Raw genomic sequence first — 23,246 nt, forward strand, 5'->3', positions numbered from 1 at the left:
GAAAACGAAAGTCTTCATCATCGGATTCTACCCCATGGGCAGTCGAGGGTGGCTTCATTCCAGTTGGAGTAAGACCATCCCCAATGCCCTCCCAGTACCAACTTTGCAAGTTTTAGTAAACACCTCCCAGCAGCCCGCACCCACGCCTGCGCACAATCGCCCCGACGCAGGCCTCCTGCCCAAAAGGGAAACTTAAGGACACGCCCCCGAAGCGCAACCTCTTTAAATTTTAAAACGAAGGCCCAAGCCAATGAATGTTAAGTTTTCCCCGGAACACGGAGCCCGGCTCAGAGCCACGCCCTCCACCAATCAGGCAGAGAGCTTCTCCGCCTCCTTTCCAATCAGCGCCAAGAATGGAAGTTACTCACGTAAGCGACGTAAGGCAAGCGACCAATAGGAGCTGACTTTGGGGACCAACTCCGCCAATGGCAGGAGCACTTGGAGAGCGCGGGAGCTTTTCCATGAGAGCTCCTGAGGGAAGAGGTGAATGGCGTTGGTTGTCTGAAGCTAGAGCCGAGAAGAGAGCCGCGCGGGCCCCGGCCGGAGCCCCGGGGCGGCGGCGCGGCCGACATGGCCTGCTGTCACAACGTGATGCTGCTGCTGGACACCGCGGGCGGTGCCGCCGACCGGAGTCCGGTCCGACGGGCCGCCCTGCGCCTCCTCACCTACCTGAGTTGCCGATTCGGCCTGGCCAGGGTCCGCTGGGCCTTCAAGTTCTTTGACTCTGAGGGGGCGCGGGGCCGGCCGTCCCGCGTGTCTGACTTCCGCGAACTGGGGGCCCGCTCCTGGGAGGACTTCGAGGAGGAGCTGGACGCCAGGCTCGGGGACGGCGCCCACGGCGCGCACCTGCCGGGCCCGGCGCCCCGGGCCAGCCACACGCACAGCGCCCTGATGGAGACGCTGCTGGACTACCAGTGGGACCGGCCCGAGATCACGTCGCCCACGAAGCCCATCCTGCGCAGCAGCGGGAGGAGACTGCTGGACGTGGAGGGCGAGGCCAAGGAGGCCGAGACCGCGCTCGGGGGCTTTGGGAACGCGGTCTTCCTGCTGGGCCCCTGTCCGCATTCGCAGAGGGAGCTGCTGCAGTTCGTGTCCGGCTGCGAGGCGCAGGCCCAGCGCCTGCCGCCTCCCCCGAAGCAGGTGATGGAGAAGTTGCTGCCCAGGAGGGTCCAGGAGGTCATGATCGCCCGAAAAATCACCTTGTACTGGCTGGATACCACCGAGGGGCCGAAGGTAAGTCCGCGGGGAGCTCACACGCGGCGCTCCGTGTCCCGCTGGCAGACCAGAACCCGGCAGCGTCTGCGGAGCAGCGGGGAGACCCAGAGCCAGACTAGCACCACCGGCGCGGGTCCCTTCAGAAGGGAAGTCCCGGGGTCGCAAACTGCGACGACAGGTAGGTCCTTGGTACACACTAAGGTAAGCGTGTGAGGCCCTTCACAGTTTGGGCCCTTCTCTGCCTCCCCAGGTGCCGTTTTTCCTACACAGGACGAATACTCAGCACATGGAAGCATCGTCTAGTCGGTCAACAAACCTTGACTGCGTGTTCCGTGTCACCGGTCACCCCGAATGCCAGGGCTCACTCTTCTATGCCAGCCCAGACCTAGAACGCCTTGTCCCGTGACCACTGCTCAGTCTCCACTTCCGAATGTCCCCGCGCTTCTGTGGCACTCCCCCTGTCCCCTTTATGTCTTCCAGTCGTGCGAGTCTCTCACCGTCCATCTAGTCTAAAACATACCTCAAAGGCTTTGTATCCTCTGAAGATGCGTATTGAACATTGTGCCAGTTTAGTAACTATTTGTTGACTAAAGGAATAAATGTAGATACTTGTAGTCACAAATGGCCCATTTAGATTTTTGTTAGGCAGTGGGACCCCCTGCTCCTGTTAAGTACCCCGAGATAAATTTGTGTTGTTTTTAAGGTTTTATTTATTTATTTATTTGAAAGTGAGAATGAGTGGGGGGAGGGGCAGAGGGAGAAGCAGACTCCCTGCAGAGCAGGGTGCCCTCCTCCTTGGGCTGGATCCCAATACCCTGAGATCATGACCTGAGCCGAAGGCAGACTGAGCCACCCAGGCCCACAATAAGTACTTTTCCCCTTGCCATTTTTCCTCCTGTCACCTTCATTTAATTAACAAATAGCCATTGAGAAGCCATTGCATTGAGTGCCTACTACACTGTAAAAGTTGCAGAAGGTGTGGTGGCCAGCTGGGGTGGTTTACCTTCCAGTGAGGAACATATATTAAACAGATAAGAACAAACAGGTGAGCAACAGGAGGTAGAAGGGTGCGGAAGGAGCTTCATGAGTGGGAGAGGTAAAGGAGGAGGAACAGGAAGGTTGAGAGAGAACATTCCAGACAGAGAGCAGGTATAAAGATTTGAAATGGAAAGGAGCTTAGTTTGTTTCAGAAAGCACATGTCTGTAGGGCCTAGGCAGTCAAAGTGCAGATTTTCTTCTCATTGATGGACAGTGGCTTAACCAAATGAAAGATGTGATTCCACTTACTGGAAACACATGTGACTAAACTAGGAGTGGGTTAAATTGCAAGATTACAAATGGAAAATGGGCAGGTACTTAAAGAATAATAAACGTTAAAATTTCCTGGGGCACCTGGATGGCTCAGTGGGTTAATCCTCTGCTTTCAGCTCAGGTCATGATCCCAGGGTCTTGGGATCAAGCCCTGCATCAGGCTCTCTGCTCAGGAGGGAGCCTGCTTCCCCTTCTCTCTCTGTCTGCCTCTCTGCCTGCTTGTGCTCTCTGTCTGTCAAATAAATAAATAAAATCTTAAAAAAAAAAAAAAAGTTAAAATCTCCAATGTTCTTTCACATACAAAGCCCAAAAAAGACATGATAAATGCAAAATAAGGCAGCAGTGGCTTGTCAGAGAAAAGGAAAGAACAAAGGTGTTTAAGGGCCTTTGGTGGAGAAAATGGAATCCTAGAACTTAAAATTTGTTAAGGCAGCAAATCATGTGTTGGACATGGTACACAACACATAACTGCGTGATTTGGGGTAATGAATACCAAATCACACCAAAGACTTTATTCTGGAACTGTATCAAATACTGGCTAGAAATAAATTTTAGCAGATGGGGCTTGGAAAGTCTTCTCCTTTTTTTCTTTTTGGAACAGCATTTCAATAAGTAGATTGATGGTGTCTTTTTAAAGATCTCTTCAAGTTCTGACATTCTACCATCTGAGGGGATGGGTTTTCTCTGAGGTTTCCCTTCTCACATCTGCTATGTTGTTTACCCTAAGAAAATGCCCATCAAACAAGCTTCTCTGGAATTTTTTTTTTCTGGTGAAGATTCATCTTTTCCTGTTCAAAAAGCCTCTGCCCCACCACACTGCGGAGACAAAAGGGAGTTTTAGGTTAGTCCCTGGAGCGCTCTCACTACAGGGGTAGAGAGAAGGGAAGGAGAGGTCCTATCTTGCGGAGCTCATAGTCTGAGAGACAGAAGCGGAAGAAACAGAACCTGGACCCACAGACTGGGGGAGGAGGGATCCAAGCACAGAACTCTTACAGGATAGAAGGGAGCACAGCAGACCACTGGCATGCTCTTGACTTTGTACCTCTGATTTATTCGGCACGTACATGTTCCATATCTGCTGGGTGCTGGGTGTACCATTAGTGACCCAGACAGATGTAGTTCCTGCTCTCGTGGAGTTTATAGTCTTTTTTTCCCCCAAGATTTATTATTTTTTTAAAGTAATCTACAAATCTCTACACCCAATGTAAAACTCGAATTTAACCCTGATATCAAGAGTCCCATGCTCTAGTGACCGAGCCAAGCAAGTGCCCCTGAATTTATAGTCTTGTGGACGTTTATAAATCTCCAGATTTGAAATTATCACTAAAATTTGTCTCTCACTTAATCTGTTACATGCATAAAAATGAAAGGTATAACCATACTCTACATAGTGATTGTGGTTTTTTGGGTTTTTTTTGTGATTGTGGTTTTTTTAGTCATGCATATATTCTCATCAAAAGTTAATGTCTTTTTCAACTCTTATTAAAGCTTTACCTTTCAGGCACCTGGGTGGCTCAGATGGTTAAGCATCCGCCTTTGGCTCAGGTTATGATCCCAGAGTCCTGGGATTAAGTCCCGCATTGGGATCTGTGCCTCTGCCTCTTTCTCACTCTCTCCCTCTATCTCTCATGAATAAATAAATAAATAAATAAACTCTTAAAAAAAATAAAAAGCTTTACGTTTCAATTGATAAGCAGTTTTTTTTTTTCCCCCTAGCTGTCCTCTAGCCAGAATATCTAACAATTTCAACAAATTTTTTGTTTCCCTTTGGCAGAAAATCCTAATCAGGATCTATGGTATATGAACTAGCTTACCATTCTCCCCCATAGCGGTGAACACAGGTATGGACATATAGATGGTAACAGCAAATATTAATTGATTAATTTCCAAGCTGGCATGCATAACTGGAACAAAAATTTTATAATATATTGTTTATTTTCACTATATGAGATATTTTCTCTCTCTTTTTTTTTTTTTTTATTTGACAGAGATCACAAGTAGGCAGAGAGGCAGGCAGAGAGAGAGAGAGGAGGAAGCAGGCTCCCCGCTGAGCAGAGAGCCTGATGCGGGACTCGATCCCAGGACCCTGGGATCAGGACCTGAGCCGAAGGCAGAGGCTTTAACCACTGAGCCACCCAGGCGCCCCGATTCTGGTTTTTTTTGATGCTGATCACGAGCCAGTCAGTTGATCCATCAAAGGATCCATCCCAGTCTGCCAAAGGGTCATGACCCTCATTTTAAAAGCACTCTCCAAGATAGTTCTTGGTTCTTGGATGAGTCCTTGCTTTGTTGTGACCTTGGGTACTCTTATGGCCTTTTTTGAACTTGAGTCTGGAGATGACTGGGAAGACCTCACATTCCATAGCAATTTATGATCTGCATAAGTTAAGTCCTGTGGAGTAAGTCCTGTGGAGTAAGCAAGTAAGTAAGTCCTTGTTAAGTCCTGTGGAGTAAGCAAGCCAGCAGGGTAACTGTATTTTGGGGCAGGCGCTCTTCTGTCATGTTCCTATACTATTTGAATATTGTCATGTTATACTGTGATGCTGAGTTAAATATTTCATGTTACTGTGGTTTTACTCATTCTACCCCCAACTTTAAGATTCTAGAAGACAGAGACTAAGTCTTACTAATCCATAGCATATAAAGGTTGCTCCATAAAAGTTTGTTAAAAGAAGGTTGAACGAACAGTTGTTTATGTGAGGAAATAAAGGCTGGCTTTTACAGAGAAAGCAGAATTTGAGCTAGATTACCCAAGTTGGAGAAGAAGGGGGAAAGCACTGGAAACAGAATGAACCAAAGCATGGAAGATAAAATACAGCGTGTTCAGGAAACGGTGCATGGTTCAGTGTGCCTGGAAGGTAGCAGTGGGCGAGGGAAAGATAATGTGTTTGGAAAGGTTGCTTAGGGCTGGGCTAAGCCCAAGACTTGCTCTACCGTGGAGGCAGTGGAAAGTCCTTGAAAACTTTTAGAGAAGTAGCATGATCAGATCCATGATCTGGGAGAATGCTGAGAGCAACATGAGAGGCCAGACCCAGGAGGGAGAGGCTATGTAGTGAGTCCAGGCAAGAGATGACAAGGGCTGTGGTGAGAGCAGGCTGCATGGTGACAAGATACTGGCCGTTGGTTTGTGGCTTAATAAATACAGTAATCGAGTAATTTGATCCTTTAATGTAGATGTCAGCTTTACTTTCTCCCACTCCCGTCAAACTTGATTTATGGATGCTTCATTTAGAGCCCCCTGTGTTTCTTTGTCATTTTTACCTTAGTTGTGGGACTCCCCGGACCACCTCGGGTACTGGGCCTTGTGTGAACTGCTCCAAGTTGTTGGCGGCACGATCTTACCATCCGAAACTTTCAGCCAGGACTGTACTAAAGCTGGGGAAATGCTGCGTGGTAGTGAAAAAAAGCTGGCGAGTGAATCTGCCCCGTCTTCCTGGATTTCAGCTCTGCCACCTGATGCCACTTTGAACTGTTTGCTCTATAATTCTGCCTATGAAGCCTCCTTTCCACGGATGGAAGGAACGTTATTTCTCCCTGTTGAAGGTAAGCAAATACTCTCTCGGGGAGCGTTATGGTCTCAGGTACATTGATTTCTTTCAGGCAAGCCTATGCTTTTCACTTTCGATTTTCCAACAGCCTAGGCATTCGATTAATGCTTGTAATTAAAAGGTGTCTGTGCAGAGCACCTGGGTGGCTCAGTCAGTTGGGTGACTGCCTTCGGCTCAGGTCATGATCCTGGAGTCCTGGGATAGAGTCTCACATCGGGCTCCCAACTCCATGGGGAGTCTGCTTCTCCCTCTGACCTTCTCCCCTCTCATGCTCTCTCACTGTCTTTCTCAAATAAATAAATAAAATCTTAAAAAAAAAAAAAGGTATCTGTGCAGAATCAGGTAGCACGGGGAAGTGTTAAACACTGGCACCGGGTAACTGCCAGCTCCCCTTTAAAAAGAATACTGAGTGATTTTTAAAGAATTTCCCAGCTGTTGAAAAGAAGGATAATACTGTTCACGTGCCCACGCAAAGGGGTGGTAAGATTTCCCGCCTCATAGAAGACTGATAAATGGAAGGCCATAGGGAAGCAATGATTGAGAGAAGAAATAACAAATTAGTCACCCGCCTCTGAAAATGGTGCTTTTTACCAGGAAGGGCCAGCATGTTAGAGTCCTCAGAAGTTTACTGCATGATCTGCTGTATCGTGAATCTCACATCTGAATCCCGTACCCACGCAGAAGTCCTACTCTGTAGAGATGGGTACATAAAACTCTGTTATATACATTGTGTGTAGTTTAAGGAAATTTCAAGAGTAATTTTTTTTTAATATTTTATTTATTTATTTGATAGATCACAAGTAGCAGAGAGGTACCCATAGAGAGAGGGGAAAGCAGGATCCCCGCCGAGCAGAGAGCCCGATGCGGGGCTCCATCCCAGGACCCTGAGATCATGACCTGAGCCGAAGGCAGAGCCTCAACCCACTGAGCCACCCAGGCGCCCCAAGAGTAGTTTTGTTTAAGTAGTTTTGCCATATATAATCTTTAGAATTCAACATTCTCATATGATGTAATATACTCTATTTCACAGATTTAAGCCATGTTGTCTTTTTTGTAAGTCACGAGTATTACTTCAATACTTCTTTCTAAGGCATAATTACTGAGAATTTCTGACATTCAGTTGGACCATTGTGATTCTGTTCATATGTAGCTCTTCCCATAGAACGAAATGCACTCGCTCCGCTAGCCTGTCGTTAGATGAGGGCTGAACCGTGAAGGGACAATACCAGTACCACACTGACAATCTCATTTTTTTTTCTTCTCGCTATTAAATCTATTTTTAGTAACGATTACATTAGAATTTTAATATTCCTTATCTCTAACAGGCAAAGAGACTCAAGAAACATGGACAGTCACCCTAGAGCCCCTGGCCATGCATCAGAGACATTTCCAGAAACCAGTCAGAATTTTTCTAAAAGGCACGGCAAGCCAGTGGTCTCTCCCAGCGAGCAGCACTTTGGGCACTGAGAGCTGGATGCTGCAAAGTCCGGAGAACAGGTCAACTCAGAGGGTGTTATTCCAGCAGCTGGTAAGCAGGCTGGCTACTGAAGAGTTACACCTGGTAGGTACCTGGCGCATGCTCAGTCCTTCTTATCTAAAACCACACTGGTGAGGTGAAATTAGTGTGTTTATGAAGTGCCGAGGAATGTTCTACACGGCGTGGTTTCAGTGACACATGCAGCATCATGACAGTGCCCCTTAGTGACGAAACAGTTTATAAAACTGCGTGTACCTTGATCCCATTTAAGTTAAATTATAGTCACATGGGGAAAAAAAGGCAGTGGGCCGAATGGAATGCAAGCATTAGTTTAGGGCGGTGAAGTAATGTCTGGTTTCTAGTTATTTTGTAAGCCTTCTGTTATATATTTATTAACTTTTGTAATCAATATCATTTTTTAAAAGCCCTGCACTGTAACATTAGATGTAATAGTGTTCAGTAGTTATACAAACTTAGAAATGTCTTCTGAAAAATACATATTTATCCAGATTTTGTTGAAAGGTGATGGTTATTTTTAAACGACGAGCAAATTTCTCACCTTACTTTGTGTTTTGCCTTTGTTACCGCAGAAGGCTTCCATCTTCTGGATCCCATTGTGAGACACTTAAAGAAAAGCTCTATAGTCTCTGAACCGGTGTTCTAAGAGTTGTGTGTTCTGATAGAGCACTGGGTCGGGAGTCAGGCAGTCTGAATTTGGTCTCAGCTCTGCTGCCCAACTGTGTAATCTGAATAAATCCCTTAAGTAGTAGTATTGGGTTAAGAGCATGGGTTTCGAATTCATGTGCTCTTGGCTTCTGCATCTTAGTACCTGGGTGACCTTAAGCAGGTTACTTATTTCTCAGCCTTAATTCCTCCTCTGTAAAAGGGGGATAATAATCATTTTTACCTCAGAGTAATGTTGTGAGGTCCTCAGTTTTGAGGACTCGGTGAGTTATAATCTCATTGTAAGTGCTTAGTAAATATTCCTGGGAACCTTAGCTTTTTCTTATTTGTTAATTGAGAGATTAAGGTAATATGGTCACTAAATTCAATTCTAGCACTTATACCCATCCAGCCTGTCTTTTCCACAGTTCTCACTTTTCGAATAATAATCATCAGGAGAAACTATCAATCTGTCTTTTACTAAGCTACATTCTTCTTTAGCCATAGGACAACATTCTTCTCAACTAATTAGAACTTCTGACGTAGGTTGCCAGTGTGGACCTTGGTGAAGGCTGGCCCCCCATCACGGGAGTTATTTCCCCCCTCTCCACCAATGCTACAATTCTCACCGTGTTCCGCACTGAGGAGGCTGAATTTCAAAGACCTTTTCTCCAAACAGTTGTGGCAGAGAGCCCCCAGGATACAGCTTCCCTTGTTTCTGATATTATGGATAGTGTCTTGAATCAGGTTCACAATTCACTTGAAGATCCTGTTACCTGCGGTAAGCTTCTGAACCAATAACTAACATACTCCTGGGCAGTGGGTTTATAGTTTTTTCCACTGTCAGAATTTTTTTCACTGTGCTCTTTATGAACCCCAATATATATTATAAAACAGATAAAACAGATAAAAGCAAGCTACAAGCAATTTAAGCTTGCAATTAAGCTTGCAAGCAAGCTTCAGGCAATTTAAATCAGTATTATTTATAGAAAGCCTAAAGCACTTCTGTGAAACTGCTTTGAATCAAAGGTATAAGGTGAACCTTGTATTAATATATTTATTGAAGACTGTATATGAAACTATTGTGATTCTGTCTACCTTGCAGTCTGTTGAATTGTTACTAACACAATACAAACCTTATTTATGCTAGGTGGATAGAAATATAATCAATTTGATATTTATTCCACAGATTGATTGAGTGGCTGCCATGGCAGGCGCTGTACTAAGTAATGGCAATGGGTCAGAGAACAAAATAGAAGTCTCTGTTCTTAGTATACTGTCTAGTCAAGGGAAACAAGACAATAAATAAGGAGGTTGCATAGTATGTTTGAAAGAGATAAGTGCCATTGTAATAAAGCAGGAAAAAAGGAATGGGGAGTGTAAGGGGTGGGAGGGTTGCAAATACAGGAAGAACATTGCTGATAGAGGCAACTCAAGCACCAAGACTCTGAGAAGGGCATGTGTCTGGTGCGTTTGAGGAACTGTGAGTTAGCCTACGTTTGTACATTGCTGGGTAGCATTTTTCATAGACCGCATAGGCCCATTGGAATTGGTGATGTGGACGAAGGAATGTTGTTAATGATGTGACTTTGTGTGTCTTTTGCCACCTGTTCAAGGGAGGGGCAAGTGCTTCCACTTTGGGCCTAATGCCTTTCTTTCTTTCTGTCCTCTCCCATCACTGCTTCTGTCCCTGTAGCTGCTCCTGTTCCAGAGTGGGCCCAGCAGGAACTTGGCCGCACCGGTCCCTGGAGTGCGGCTGTTGTGGAGAAGTGGTTTCCTAGCTCTAACCTTAGTGGCGCCAGTTCAAGTTTGATGGAGTCATTTGGGTAAACCTTTTTTATTTCTTTGGATATTGACTGATGAAATCAGGTCTCACTTCTCTCTACGTATGGGTTGGTTTGTGTAGCATACCGCATTTTCTTAGTATAGTCCCATAATATTAAAAACTATGTGAAAATGGAGAGCATTTTTTTTTTTTAAGATTTTATTTATTTATTTGACAGACAGAGATCACAAGTAGGCAGGGAGACAGACAGACAGAGAGGAGGAAGCAGGCTGTCTGCAGAGCAGAGAGCTGGATACGGGGCTCGATTCCAGGTCCCTGGGATCATGACCTGAGCTGAAGACAGAGGCCTTAACCCACTGAACCACCCAGGCACCCCAATGGAGAGCATTTTTAAATGGTCACAGAGTTTCAGTTTTACAAGATGAAGAGAGTTCTGGAGATGGATGGAGGTGATTGATGGTAGCTTAATTATAAATCAACTTAATACCCCTGAACTTTGTACTCAAAAGTGTTTAGGATGTTATATTTATGGCATGTATATTTTGCCACGATAAAAAAAAAATTGGAAAAAATAAAAATGCACTCATGGAAGTCAGAAAATATTTAGTATTAAAGCTCAGTAAAAATGAAAAATAACGTTTGGGTAATGCCGCTAAGTATACTTCAAGGAAGATTCATAGAACTTATCTTTTAAGGAAGAAGAGCTAAAAACCAATTAATTAAGGGTCCAGTACAGGAAGTAGCACGAGGGAGTAAACCCCCAAAATAAGACAGTAATAAAAGATAAGAACAAACATGAATCACAGAAAAAAAAACCACAATAGAAATCAACAAACATAAAGTGATTCTTTGAGAAGCCAAATAAAATAGAATTATCTATAGCAAAACCAATCAGTTTTGTTTTTTTTTTTTTTTTTAAGATTTATTTATTTATTTATTTGAGAGAGAGACAGTGAGAGAGAGCATGAGCGAGGAGAAGGTCAGAGAGAGAAGCAGGCTCCCCGTGGAGCTGGGAGCCCGATGCGGGACTCAATCCCGGGACTCCAGGATCATGACCTGAGCCGAAGGCAGTTTTCGTCCAACCAACTGAGCCACCCAGGCATCCCTTTTTTGTTTTTTTTTTAATAATATTTTATTTATGGGGCACCTGGGTGGCTCAGTGGGTTAAAGCCTCTTCCTCTGGCTCAGGTCATGATCCCAAGGTCCTGGGATTGAGCCCCACATCGGGCTCTCTGCTCAGCGAGGAGCCTACTCCCCCGCACCCTGCTGCCTGCCTCTCTGCCTACTTGTGATCTCTGTCAAATAAAAAAATAAAATCTTTTAAAAAAATATTTATGTGAGATAGAGCCCAAGCAGGGGGAGTGGCAGGCAGAGGGAGAGGGAAAAGCAGGCTCCCCACTGGATAGGAGACCCAAGATTTGGGGCTTGATCCCAGGATCCTGGGATCATGACCTGAGCCAAAGGCAGACGCCTAATCGGCTGAGCCACCCAGACAAACCATATTAGAAATGTAAAAGAGGGGCGCCCAGGGCTCAGTATAGCCTACAATTCTTAGTTTCAGCTCAGGTTATGTTCTCAGGGTCTTGGGATTGAGCCCTGTGTCAGACTCTGTGCTCAGCGGGGAGTCTGCTTGAGATTCTCTCTCTGCCTCTGCTCGTGCCCCCTGCCCTCACTCTCTCTCGCTCTCTCTCTCAAGTAAAGAAATCCTAAAAAAAGAAAAAAGAAATGTAAGAGATATAGAAGAAATTCAAATTAGTATTAAGAGGTAAAGCTAAGGTTTATTTTTGCCATGGAGATAACCAGTTGTTCGAGCACCATTTGTTAAAAGATAATCTTCTCACTGAGTTACTATGACAGCTTTGTGGAAATCAGTTGGCCACCATCATCTAGGTCTATTTCTGAAAAGAATCTGGTCCAGAAGGTGTGTTAATATCACATTGTCTCGAGTACTGAAATCAGGTTGTCTTAGTCCTCTCAACTTTGTTTGCCTTATTTTCAGAATTGTTTTGACTATTCTAGATCCTTTGTATTTCCATGTAAATTATGGAATGAGTCTGTTAAATTTCCACCAGAAAAGCATGCTGGGATTTTTCACCAACAGTGCATGGAGTCTGTAGGTCAGTCTGGGAAGAATTGACTTAATAACGAGTTTTCTGATTCATGAACATGGTACAGCTTAAAAGGGCTAAGACGGAACAGGTGCACTTTCCCCTATAAGAAAGCAATGTTTAGGGGCGCCTGGGTGGCTCAGTGGTTAAAGCCTCTGCCTTCGGCTCAGGTCATGATCTCAGGGTCCTGGGATCGAGTCCCGCATCAGGCTCTCTGCTCAGCAGGGAGCCTGCCTCCTCCTGTCTCTCTCTGCCTGCCTCTCTGCCTACTTGTGATCTGTCTGTCAAATAAATAAAAAAAAAATCTTAAAAAAAAAAAGGAAAGCAATGTTTACCATAAAGCTCTAGTGAGTAAGGCAGCGTGGGATGGGTGCAATGATTTGACAGAGAGACCCATGCAACAGTTAAGTGCCCCCAAAATGACCTGCACCTGTATGGGAGCTCAGCATATGACAGAGGCAGAATTTTAAATCTGGAAAAGAACAGACTGTTCACTAAATGGTGGTGTGACCGTTGGCTCTCTAGAAGAAAAGAAGATTAAAATTAGATTTCTACTTCACAGCATACACAATGATAAATCCTAATAAAATTTTAAAAACAAGTGTGAAAAGTAAAGTTTTAAAATTTTAAGAAGGGGGCGCCTGGGTGGCTCAGTCATTAAGTGTCTGCCTTCGGCTCAGGTCATGATCCCAGGGTCCTGGGATCAAACCCTGCATCAGGCTCCCTGCTCATCAGGAAGCCTGCTTCTCCGACCCCCACTCTCCCTGCTTGTGTTCCCTCTCCCGCTGTGTCTCTGTCAAATAAATAAAATCTTAAAAAATTAAAAAAAAAATAAGTAAAATTATAAGAAGGATACTTACCTGGCAGGGGAGATACCATGATCACAAAGGTGGTTTTCCCAGGGCAAGGCTTATCCATTGCACTCCAGATGTGCTGACCCCTGCGATTTCCCCAAATGTGGGAAACTCGACTGCATAATTTGTGGTAGTGGGGGACTGTGTTCGTGCTTTCCCCTGTAATAAATAAATAAATAAATAAATAAATAAAATTGTAAGAAGGGAAAATGAGTAGTTGAGGCTGGGAATGGATCTTTTTGCATAAAACCTCAAGCATTCAAACCATGAAGGAAAATAGATGACTATAATTTAAAATTTTCTGTATGATGAAAAGGACTAGTCATAGGCCTGGGTGACTGTAATCCATGCAACTAGCAAAGAATTAGTACCTAAATTAGTACAGAGCTCCTAGAAATCAACAAGGAAAAGACAAGCAATTGGGCAAAGAATGCAAACAAGCAGTTCACGCAATGAAATCCAACAGAACAGTAATTTGAAAAGCTACGAAACAGCTGGGACACCTGGCTGGCTCAGTCCGGGGAGCAGGTGACTCTGGATCTCAGGGTCCTGAGTTCAAGCTCCACACTGGGCATAGAGCTTACTTAAAAAAAAAAAAATGATGCTCAAATGAAAATGAAAACCACAATAAGAAAAAACCTGCAAGATTCTATTTTATACCAGTAGATTGTCCTAGGTCGGTAAATCCGATCTAGCAGGAGGGAAAATGAGAACACTTTAGACAGTAGAATCATAAATGGTTACAGCCATTTCAGAGAGCAGATTGTATTCCTAGTAAAGCAGAAACTTACTGACCGCCAGCAATTGCACTTACACGTGTCTACATTAGAGCAGTTTGCACAAACATGAGAGCTACACTCGATTGCTCACTGCCAGTCGTTAAAAGTGAAAAAGTGGAAAGAATCAGCTGTGTCTCGGGGCGCCTGGGTGGCTCAGTGGGTTAAAGCCTCTGCCTTCGGCTCAGGTCATGATCCCAGGGTCCTGGGATTGAGCCCCACATCGGGCTCTCTGCTTGGTGGGGAGCCTGCTTCCTCCTCTCTCTGCCTGCCTCTCTGCCTAGTTGTGATCTCTGTCTGTCAAATAAATGGATAAAGTCTTGAAAAAAAAAAAAAAAAGAATCAGCTGTGTCTCAGTGGGGAAATGGAGAAACAAACTATGGTATAATTATACAAGGGAATATTATAGAGTAGTGAAACTGAGTAAGCTAGAACTACTTACCTGCTTGTGAAAAATATGTTGAGTACAGACAAAGTGCAGAGGGATGGGTGTGATGTATGATATTTTTAAAAACTTGGAATGTATATAATAGCAATTTATGTTGGTTTCCATACATACGTATGTCTCTATAAATAAACACAGGTCTAGGAATACCTCTGGAAGGAAGGGATGGGAAAACATACAGTGGGCTTTTTTTTGTGTCTGTAATGCTTAATTTCATTAAAAAAATCTCAAGTAGGGGCACCTGGGTGGCTCAGTGGGATAAGCCTCTGCCTTCCGCTCAGATCATGGTCTCAGGGTCCTGGGATCGAGGCCCACATCAGGCTCTCTGCTCAGCGGGGAGCCTGCTTCCCGCACCCCCCCAACTCTGCCTGCCTCTCTGCCTACTTGTGATCTCTCTCTCTCTGTCAGATAAATAAAATATTTTTTTAAAAAATCTGAGGTAGTTAGGGTAAAACATTAACAGATATTTAATCTTGCTGGGATGTACATAGCTAATAATGCTTTCTCTGTTGTGTATTTGAAAGGTTCTTAAGTTCTAAATTTACAGAAAAACAAACCCTCCCCTCAGTGAAAGGCAATCCCAGCACACTTGGGAAGAATTAGTCTGTTTCAGACCTGCTACGTGTGTGAAGCTGAGACTCCCCCCAGATTCAACACTGGTCGCCATAACTTCCTCCTCCTTTAAATCAGATAATATCACATAATGGAGGACAGTGAAATACAAGTAATGCATTTTTTTTTTTCAAGTAATGCATTTTGAAAGTGTTGCCATGTTCTTAGTTTGCTTAGTGACTGTCATGTAGACCTAGGCAGAAGAGCATTGGACACGTGATCACCCCCTCCGGCCTGCTTCATCCGCTTCTCACAATCCCAGATTAGTTTACTACAGCGTGAGAAAATGATTCAGGAGTCACTGTGACGACGTTCTGTTACACCGTCTTACACTTCATTGACACTGAGTAAAAAATAACTATGGGATCGTTGCCTGCATATACCCTAGGACATAAAGAATCTTGGTAATAAGTCAGTCCTGTGTGTCATGATTAATGGTTTTGTGAACAGGTAGCTTCCGTTGCTGAGCGGTTTTTTTTTGTGTGTTTTTTTGTTTTTTGTTTTTTTGAAGGGATTAAACAACACATTTATTGTGTCACAGTTATGGAGTCTACAAGTGTGATTATTAAGTCTCTTGCATGGGTTGGTTTCTTCTAAGAGCTGTTGGGGGGGGTCTACTGCATGTTTCTCTCCTGTCTTCTGGTGTGAGTGTTTAAATTGTGAGAAGAGAGGGGTATTTTCCCTTCCGAGCAAAAAATATTTTTGAAGACTTCTTGTGCAGACATCTTTTGATTAGCTTTTAAAGGGATAATTTTGTTGTTAAAGCGTTTTAGAAAAACCAGAATTTCAGCTTTATCCTAGACCTCTTGCTTTGTTCACAGGTTATTACAGGCTGCCTCATCTGATAAGGAAGAGTCTTCCAAAACTGAAAGCGAGTTAACGTGTTGCCTGTCCAAGCTCTACCAGAGGAAGTCTCGGGAAGAATCCGCTGTGTCCAATCAGGAAGACAGCAAAAAGAAACGTAAGCACGTCAACTGTTTCTTGAGGCAGCCTTGTTTGAGCGTGTGTGTTTTAAAAGATTAGCTTTCCCTGAAATGAGGTTGAAATGGTAACTGAATGAGAGAAGGACAGGTTCTTCTATTTCAAATTTGAAAAAGATGACATTAATTACAAAAGCGATGTTTAAAAATCGCCCACAATCCTACTTTCTTAATAAACCGTTTCCATTCTTAGGACAGAAATACAAATCCAGCTTTGCGTGCTTCTTATAAATACCTATCTGCTTCCTTGCCTTTTCAGTTACTGTTCTCCCTCATCGCTTCACAAAATTTACAAAAATCTTACGTTGTCCAAGAGATTTTCAGTTTTCATCATTATAAATACTAGAGTGTACATGATGCAGGTGATTTATTCTTTGAGTGCCTTCCTTAGAATAAGTTGTCAGGAACAAGTTACTGTACCAAAAAGTGGGAGAGAGTAGCTTTCAGGAGAGTTACGTCGCAACTCTGACCATCGGGGAACACCAAATGGGTCTGGCATTGGCCTTACTAAAAATCCTCGCGTCCTGTTGCAATGTTTCATTCCTAAACTTCAGTTTAAAGAAGAGCTCTCTCTCTACTCCGGGCTGGAGGCACAGAGAGATGCACAAACCCCCGAAGGGCTACGCTTCCTACTCTCTCACAGAATGCTTCATCTTAAAGTGGTTCCTAAATCGCCAGAAGTGAAAGCTATTTTCCTTTTCTCTGCACGCTGTTGTCTGGGAAGGAGGGGTCCCTCGGACTCCCGTGCGGCGGAAGATGAGCACCATGTGTCGCTCCCTGAAGATGCTGAACGTGGCGAGGCTGAACGTGAAGGCGCAGAAGCTGTGTCCCGACGGTGGTCCAGAGGCGGCCGGGGAGAAGGGCGTCCCAAAGGCGGCCAGTGGGAGGACAGCAGATAAATGGGAAAACCGAGGAAGGACACTACGAAGCTCTAACCCTAAAGGTATCCCTCAGTTCCATAGCCTTTTGGTGTCTAAGGCCAGGTTGACTCTTTCATACCCTCAGATTCTTATAAGTTTTAATTCTATCCCTCAATTAACGAACATTTATCAGACATCGGCTGCATTCCTCAAAGTGTGTTATGGGGAACACAATAAAAAGATCACGTCCTGGTCTCAGATTGTGATGCAACCTCAAAGACGATAATAGCTCATATATGCAGACGCACACACACATATATAAAATACACAATGAACTAAGGCAGCCTAATACACAGGAGAGCCAGGAGTCTCCAACAGGAAGGACTTGCTCATCAGGGAACTAAAGACATGTGAGGAGCGGAGAACGGGAAGGGCAGCCTTGGGCTGGAATAGGCTGAGGAGGCTTCTCGGGAGCCAGGGGGAGCCCAGGCTGGATGCTGAGGGGCGAGCATAGTTGAGAGGGCAGCACGGTTAAGAGAGGGCATGCTAGATGGGGGACTGGCCTAAGCAAAGTCACAAGAAGGGCCATGGCACAGCCATACAAGTGGTTAAAGAAGCTTTCTGCATGGAGGAAAAAAGGGAAGGGGAAAGCTTTGGGAGCGATCTAGAGCATTGAGGTCTTTCAGAGTTGGGCAGAAGAATTTCGTCCAGTAATACTAATTTTGCCATTCTTTCTTTCTTTTCTATAGAAGGGATAGAATTGCAGTAGGTTTCTCCTTCTCAGGGCACATTTAGAGCCAGTCCTATGGGAAAGCTGTAAAGATAGTTTAGGGACTTCGGGCAATAACTGCATGATGTCACCTTTGAGTTCTTTTGAGAATTCTGGAATAAATAAATAAATTCTGCTCCTTGAAGGATTTTTTTTTTTTTTTGGCCTGTGGAATGTTAGATTCATAGATGATTATCAGTCTGAATGAGACAGAATGTCTTTAATGAGCTAGTAAAAGTATTCAAGAATGTGGATGGTTCATTCAGGAGAGAGCAAAATTAACAGCATTCAAGACCATGTGCTATTAACAGTTTCTGGACTAGATTCTGAGCAGAGATAGACCTGCCCGACAGTGGCACACAGCTTTTTGACAAAGGTACACCAGTAATTCAGTGGGCAAAGGATAATCTTTTCAACAAATGGTGTGGGAACAAATGGGTATCTTTATTTTATTATTATTATTATTATTTTTTAAGATTTTATTTATTTATTTGACACAAAGAGAGAGATCACAAGTAGGCAGAGCAGCAGGCAGAGAGAGAGGGGGAAGCAGGTTCTCTGCTGAGCAAAGAGCCTGATTCGGGGCTCGATCCCAGGACCCTGAGATCATGACCTAAGCCAGAGGCAGAGGCTTAACCCACTGAGCCACCCAGGTGCCCCTGGTTTTTATTTATTTATTTATTTTTAAAAAGATTTTATTTATTTTGGGGGGTGCAGAGAGAGAGCATGAACATGAACAGGGGGAAGGGCAGAGGGAGAAAACGCTTCCTGCTGAGCAGGGAGCCCAATATGGGGCTTGATCCCAGGACCAGAGCCAAAGGCAGACAGTTAACTTACTGAGCCACCCAGGTGCCCCTATTTTTTTTTCTTTAAGGGATTATTTAAGACTATGAATTTTCCTTTAAGTTTAACTGCATTATACATGTTTGTCATATTCTGTTTTTATTGATACTTAATTCTAAATATTTTCTGACATCTGTAATGTGAGGGAATTTTTTAATCCAATCTGATAGTTTCTTTTACTCAGCAAGCACATTTGTAAAATAAATATTTATAATTACTGATAAGCTTGGAAGTTTTTTAGTGTCTTATTTTGTGCTTTCTATAGTTTTTATTTTTTCCTTGCTAGCAGACTTTGAGATTAATCAAGTTCTATTTATTCCTCTTTTTCCTTTCTGCTAGGTTTGGAGGTTATATAGTTTTGTTTGGTTTTGCTTTTTTTGTTTTTTTGGTTTTTTTTTTTAGATTTTATTTATTTATTTGACAGAGAAAGAAGAGACAGTGAGAAAGGGGAACACAAGCAGGGGTAGTGGGAGAGGGAGAAGCAGGCTCCCTGCTGAGCAGGGAGCCTGCTGTGGGGTTCAATCCCAGGACTCCAGCCAGGATCATGACCTGAGCTTAACAACTGAGCTAGCCAGGTGCCCCTGTTTTGCTTTTTTAAGATTTTATTTTTAAGTAGTCTCTATACCCAACGTGGGGCTCGAACTCACAACCCTGAGATCTAGAGTTAAACATGCTCCACTGACTGAGCCAGCCAGGCACCCCTATAGTTTTTTGTTTTTTGTTTTTTGTTTTTTCCATAATGGTTATCCTTAAATTTATAACATGCATATTGGATTTGCAAAGCCTTAAAATGACCATCTCTGCAGTTTCTAATCCTCTACACTACTGACATTTTGGGTGGGATAATCTCTTGGAGGGGCTGTCCTTTGTGCTGTGGGATTTTTAGCAGCATCCCTGGCCTCTGCCCACTAGATCCCCACCGGACTGGCAACCCAAACACAGTCACATATCCCCTGGGAGGCAAAAATTCCCAGTAGACCACTGACTTAATACAATGACTTCAGCTAAGGGTGATGATCAATTTGATTTTTTTTTCATAGATTTTAAAACAGAAGAGGAGCTCCTGTCTTACATACATGAAAATTACCAAAAGACTGTGGCCACAGGAGAAAACACGTTGCATTCATGCGCTCAGAATATGATCTCAACCATTAAAGCATTCCTAAAATCCAAAGGCACCAAGGAATTAGAAGTAAGAGAGTATGGGGTGGTTGGATGCTTGTTGGCAGGTTTGGCCATATATGTTGGGAAATGACTGTTCCATGGTGTGTGATTCACAAGTAAGATAAGCAAGGGGGTGAACATAATTCCAGACCTTGGAAGGTGGACATGGTGAACTGGTTAGGCAGAAACCCAGGAAATAGGCCAAGTGAGGGTAGTGGAAATTACACATACTTCTTTTCTAATGAAATCTCTGTCCTGAACTGCACGTTAGCTGCATGAATTAAGCTGGTGGTTCTTACCCAGATTCACTCGGAACATTTTTTTAAAAATGCTGATGCCTGGCTTCCTCAAGACCAACTGAGGCTTGTTCCTGGGTATGTGTACTTATAAAAAGCTTGCTAGATGATTCTTATGCACAGGGAGTGTTGCCAACCACTGGTTTAGACCATGCTGTCATTGTCTTTATTCATGGTTAGTGGTGAAAGCCAGGCTCCTCTCAAGTGGACAGGAGTTGCTTATGGTCCTTATTTATATATGTAGGTATGTATTTATTTAATTTGGTTGATTGATTGTAGGCTCCACGCCCAACGTGGAGCTTGAACTCATAACCCTGAGATCAAGAGTTAGATGCTGTACTGACTGAGCCAGCCAGGCACCCCTCCACCCCTAAGGAATCTTTTTTTTTTTTTTTAAAAAGGTCAGATATGGAGGCTTGTATCCATGTCCCCCTGCTCTCAAATACTTTTTACCATGTTACTTTTGAAGATAAGGAGAAAGAACATTTTTTTTTTTAAGATTTTATTTAAAATAGAACATGTAAGCAGAGGGAGAGAGAGGGAATCTCAAGGAGACTGCGTCAAGCACAGAGTCCAGTGGGGGGCTTGATCCCACTGGATCCCACTTGATCATGACTTAAGCTGAAACCAAGATGACACTCAACCGACTGAGCCACCCGGGCGCCCACACATTCATTTCACTGTTTTTCATTCAGATGAAATAAGGGGGCAGTTTGTAAGGGAATGTACTTCCCTTCTTAGGACGTTAATCAGCTGTGAAATAAATTAGAAATAATATGTAACTCAGTAGTCTCCTATGTAATAATTTTGTATTTTCAGATGAACTGTGTGAATCAAGTGAAAAATAGCCTCTTAAAAACTAGCAAAAGTCTTCGACAGAATCTAGGGGAAAAACTGGATGAAGATAAAGTCAGAGAGTAAGTAACTACCTTGATATATTTACTTTATGTGTGTGTGTGTGTGTGTGTGTGTGGTTGGCTATTTATTTATTTATTTATTTATTTATTTATATCACTCCAGAACAGCTCCAAGATTTGCTTGGATCCACTTAAAATGGATTGATGACTGATTAATAAATACAAACTAGATTGCCAGTTGCTCCTAGAGGCTTATTCTCCGCAACGTTGTGATGCGCAGTCCGAGCTACCCTATTTAAAAGCAGTGTCTCTTTTCCTTTTCGGTTGTCAGTTCTTCTGTAAACGGATCTTTGCTTAAGGAGGGAGCGTGTAGTTAAATGGCACTCAGGATGGATATGACCCAAGTATTTCATTCTGTCAAGGTGCCAGCTTCAGGTGTTTCTTCGTTTGGAGCTGTGTCTGCAGTGCCCGTCCGTCCACGAAAGCACCGCTGAGATGGAGCAGGTGGTGAAGGAGGCAAGTATATAGCCCAGCACCGCCGGAGACGAGCCCGAAAGGCTCTCCGCTTCCCTGCAGGAAGCACGTGGTCATTTTCGGTTATCTTCTTCAGGTGACAGGCTTGCTGCGCACCGTGTGTTTGACTGAGGATTCGGCATACCTAGCAAAGTTTCTGGAGGAAATCTTGGGATTGTGAGTTTGATGACTACTAACTTTAGAACTGTCTTACCAGAAACTGCATGTGCTTGGTATTATGTGAGAATTAGGGAATTCTAAGGACTGTCTGTCCTGCTGGATGCGGGGCGGAACAGAGAGGGCGGAATGGTGACCGTCGCATAGTTAACCAATCTCTTCCGCAGGTATATTGACTCCATCCCGAAGACACTTGGAAATCTTTATGACAGCCTGGGGTTTATGATTCCTCAGAAGCTGGCTGGTGTCCTTCCTCTAGATTTTTTCAGTGACGACTCCGTGACACAAGAAAACATGTCACCCCTTCTCTCTGTGCCTCTTCCGTCAAGTGCTCATAGATCAGTGTCTGGTGGCACTGAGTCTGACCAGCTAGAAGAGCTTCGCACCAGATCGGCTAAGAAAAGAAGGTAGGAGTAGAAGGAATTACGTGCTCTATTGTAGGTCAGACAGAGGGCAGTCGTCTTGGTATAGAATTTGTTGAATTACTAGTTGTCCTTCTGTCTGAATCCCAGAAGCCATCTATAGGCATTCCTAACATGCAACATCTGGCATCCTGTATTTTATCCAGGGAATATGCAGGATTGATAACGTAGTCCACAGTGCCCTTGTTTGTCGACATAGGGTCTGCAGGAGCTAGGGGCCTTTTATGAGATAAGCTTCCGGCTTCGGTGACTTTGTTTTCCTTGATGCTCCCTGTTGTTCGTAACTAGTTGAACTGATAGTAGTTAACTTTTGGAAATTGTGAGGTTGCCGTGTTTTGCTACAAATTCGGACCAATGACAAGATAACTGACTTTTATTAATTAGTGTATTATTTTCAACTCTGCTTCTTTTCTAATTTACTCATAACCTCTGTTCAATGTGTAATGGCTGTTTGTTTCTGTTTTTAAAAGGAAAAATGCATTAATAAGGCATAAAAGCATTGCAGAGGTTTCACAGAATCTTCGACAAATTGAGATCCCCAAAGCGTCCAAGAGAGCTACAAAAAATGTAAGTTTTTCCCAGGGGACAGGAGATCAGGCCACCAGATCCGTTCCTTCTAGCACGAGTTGATACAATAAATAAGCTCGCAGGGGAGTGCCTCTACTTTGAGGGAGTGGGACCCGAGAGGGTTTTATGAATGAGTATTCAACTGGAATCCAACAACTGAAGAACTACAGATTTGTTAAAGATAAACCATTTTACCCGTGGGGCACCTGGGTGGCTCAGCGGGTTAAGCCTCTGCCTTCGGCTCAGGTCATGATCCTAGGGTCCTGGAATGGAGCCCCGCATTGGGCTCTCTGCTCAGCGGGGAGCCTGCTTCTCCCTCTCTCTCTGCCTGCCTCTCTGCCTACTTGTGATCTCTATCAAATAAATAAATAAAAATCTTTTTAAAAATTATTAAAAAAAAAAAAGTGGTGTTCACATCCTCAGTATGCCTTGAAAAAAGATGCAAATCTTGTGTACCTTGGAATCCAGATCAGAAATCAGAGAAAATCCAGAAGTGGACGGCAACAAAGGTGTCAGACCTTCTTTCTCTCTAGATGTTATAATGATTTGCAGTCCTTCTAGCACTCCTTAAGTCAGCCTGTATGTGGTAGTTCATTTTTTAAAAAATATATTGGCATAATTGGAAAGAAAAGCTTTAAAAACAATTGTTTAGATGCTTGTAGATTTTTAGACTATCGAATAGTGAATAGATTAATGCAGTGAAGCCCTGAAGCGTGTAGTCATCCTCTAGTTTATATGGCTTTACCCTTAAGAGTCTCTTCTCCATTATTATTATTTTTTTTAATTTAAGATTTTATTTATTTTCTGGGGGGAGATTGGAGCGGGTGAGAGAGAATCTTGAGCAGATTCCGCTGAGTGCGGAGCCTGCCGCAGGGGCCCAATCTCACAACCCTGAGAATCTCAAAACCCTCAGAAAGTGGCTTGAGCCGAAATCAAGGGTCTGGTGCTCATCGACTGAGCCACTCAGTCGCCCCTCCTCCGTCCATTCTTCAGAAGGAATCCT

The 23,246-nt window shown here is 43.8% G+C and overlaps 1 protein-coding gene and 1 non-coding gene across 2 annotated transcripts in view; both read left to right on the forward strand.

Moving 5' to 3' along the window:
• Positions 1 to 445: 445 nt before the first annotated feature.
• TICRR (TOPBP1 interacting checkpoint and replication regulator) overlaps positions 446 to 23,246 on the forward strand; it is a 42,300-nt gene continuing 19,499 nt past the window's right edge. Inside the window, exons 1-13 of the mRNA XM_032836765.1 lie at positions 446 to 1,233; positions 5,793 to 6,069; positions 7,400 to 7,635; positions 8,761 to 8,995; positions 9,911 to 10,040; positions 15,617 to 15,756; positions 16,500 to 16,718; positions 19,288 to 19,439; positions 20,527 to 20,624; positions 20,987 to 21,080; positions 21,175 to 21,254; positions 21,422 to 21,661; positions 22,147 to 22,243. Coding sequence (XP_032692656.1) covers positions 571 to 1,233; positions 5,793 to 6,069; positions 7,400 to 7,635; positions 8,761 to 8,995; positions 9,911 to 10,040; positions 15,617 to 15,756; positions 16,500 to 16,718; positions 19,288 to 19,439; positions 20,527 to 20,624; positions 20,987 to 21,080; positions 21,175 to 21,254; positions 21,422 to 21,661; positions 22,147 to 22,243 — 2,661 coding nt within the window. The 5' untranslated portion in view covers positions 446 to 570. The remainder of the gene's footprint in view (positions 1,234 to 5,792; positions 6,070 to 7,399; positions 7,636 to 8,760; positions 8,996 to 9,910; positions 10,041 to 15,616; positions 15,757 to 16,499; positions 16,719 to 19,287; positions 19,440 to 20,526; positions 20,625 to 20,986; positions 21,081 to 21,174; positions 21,255 to 21,421; positions 21,662 to 22,146; positions 22,244 to 23,246) is intronic.
• Positions 12,961 to 13,124, forward strand: LOC116854806. Its single transcript, XR_004380221.1, has one exon. It is a non-coding gene; the product is annotated as a U1 spliceosomal RNA (small nuclear RNA).

Source organism: Lontra canadensis, unplaced genomic scaffold, assembly GCF_010015895.1.
Source record: "Lontra canadensis isolate GAN:19392208 unplaced genomic scaffold, GSC_riverotter_1.0 scaffold94, whole genome shotgun sequence".
NCBI lineage: Eukaryota > Metazoa > Chordata > Mammalia > Carnivora > Mustelidae > Lontra > Lontra canadensis.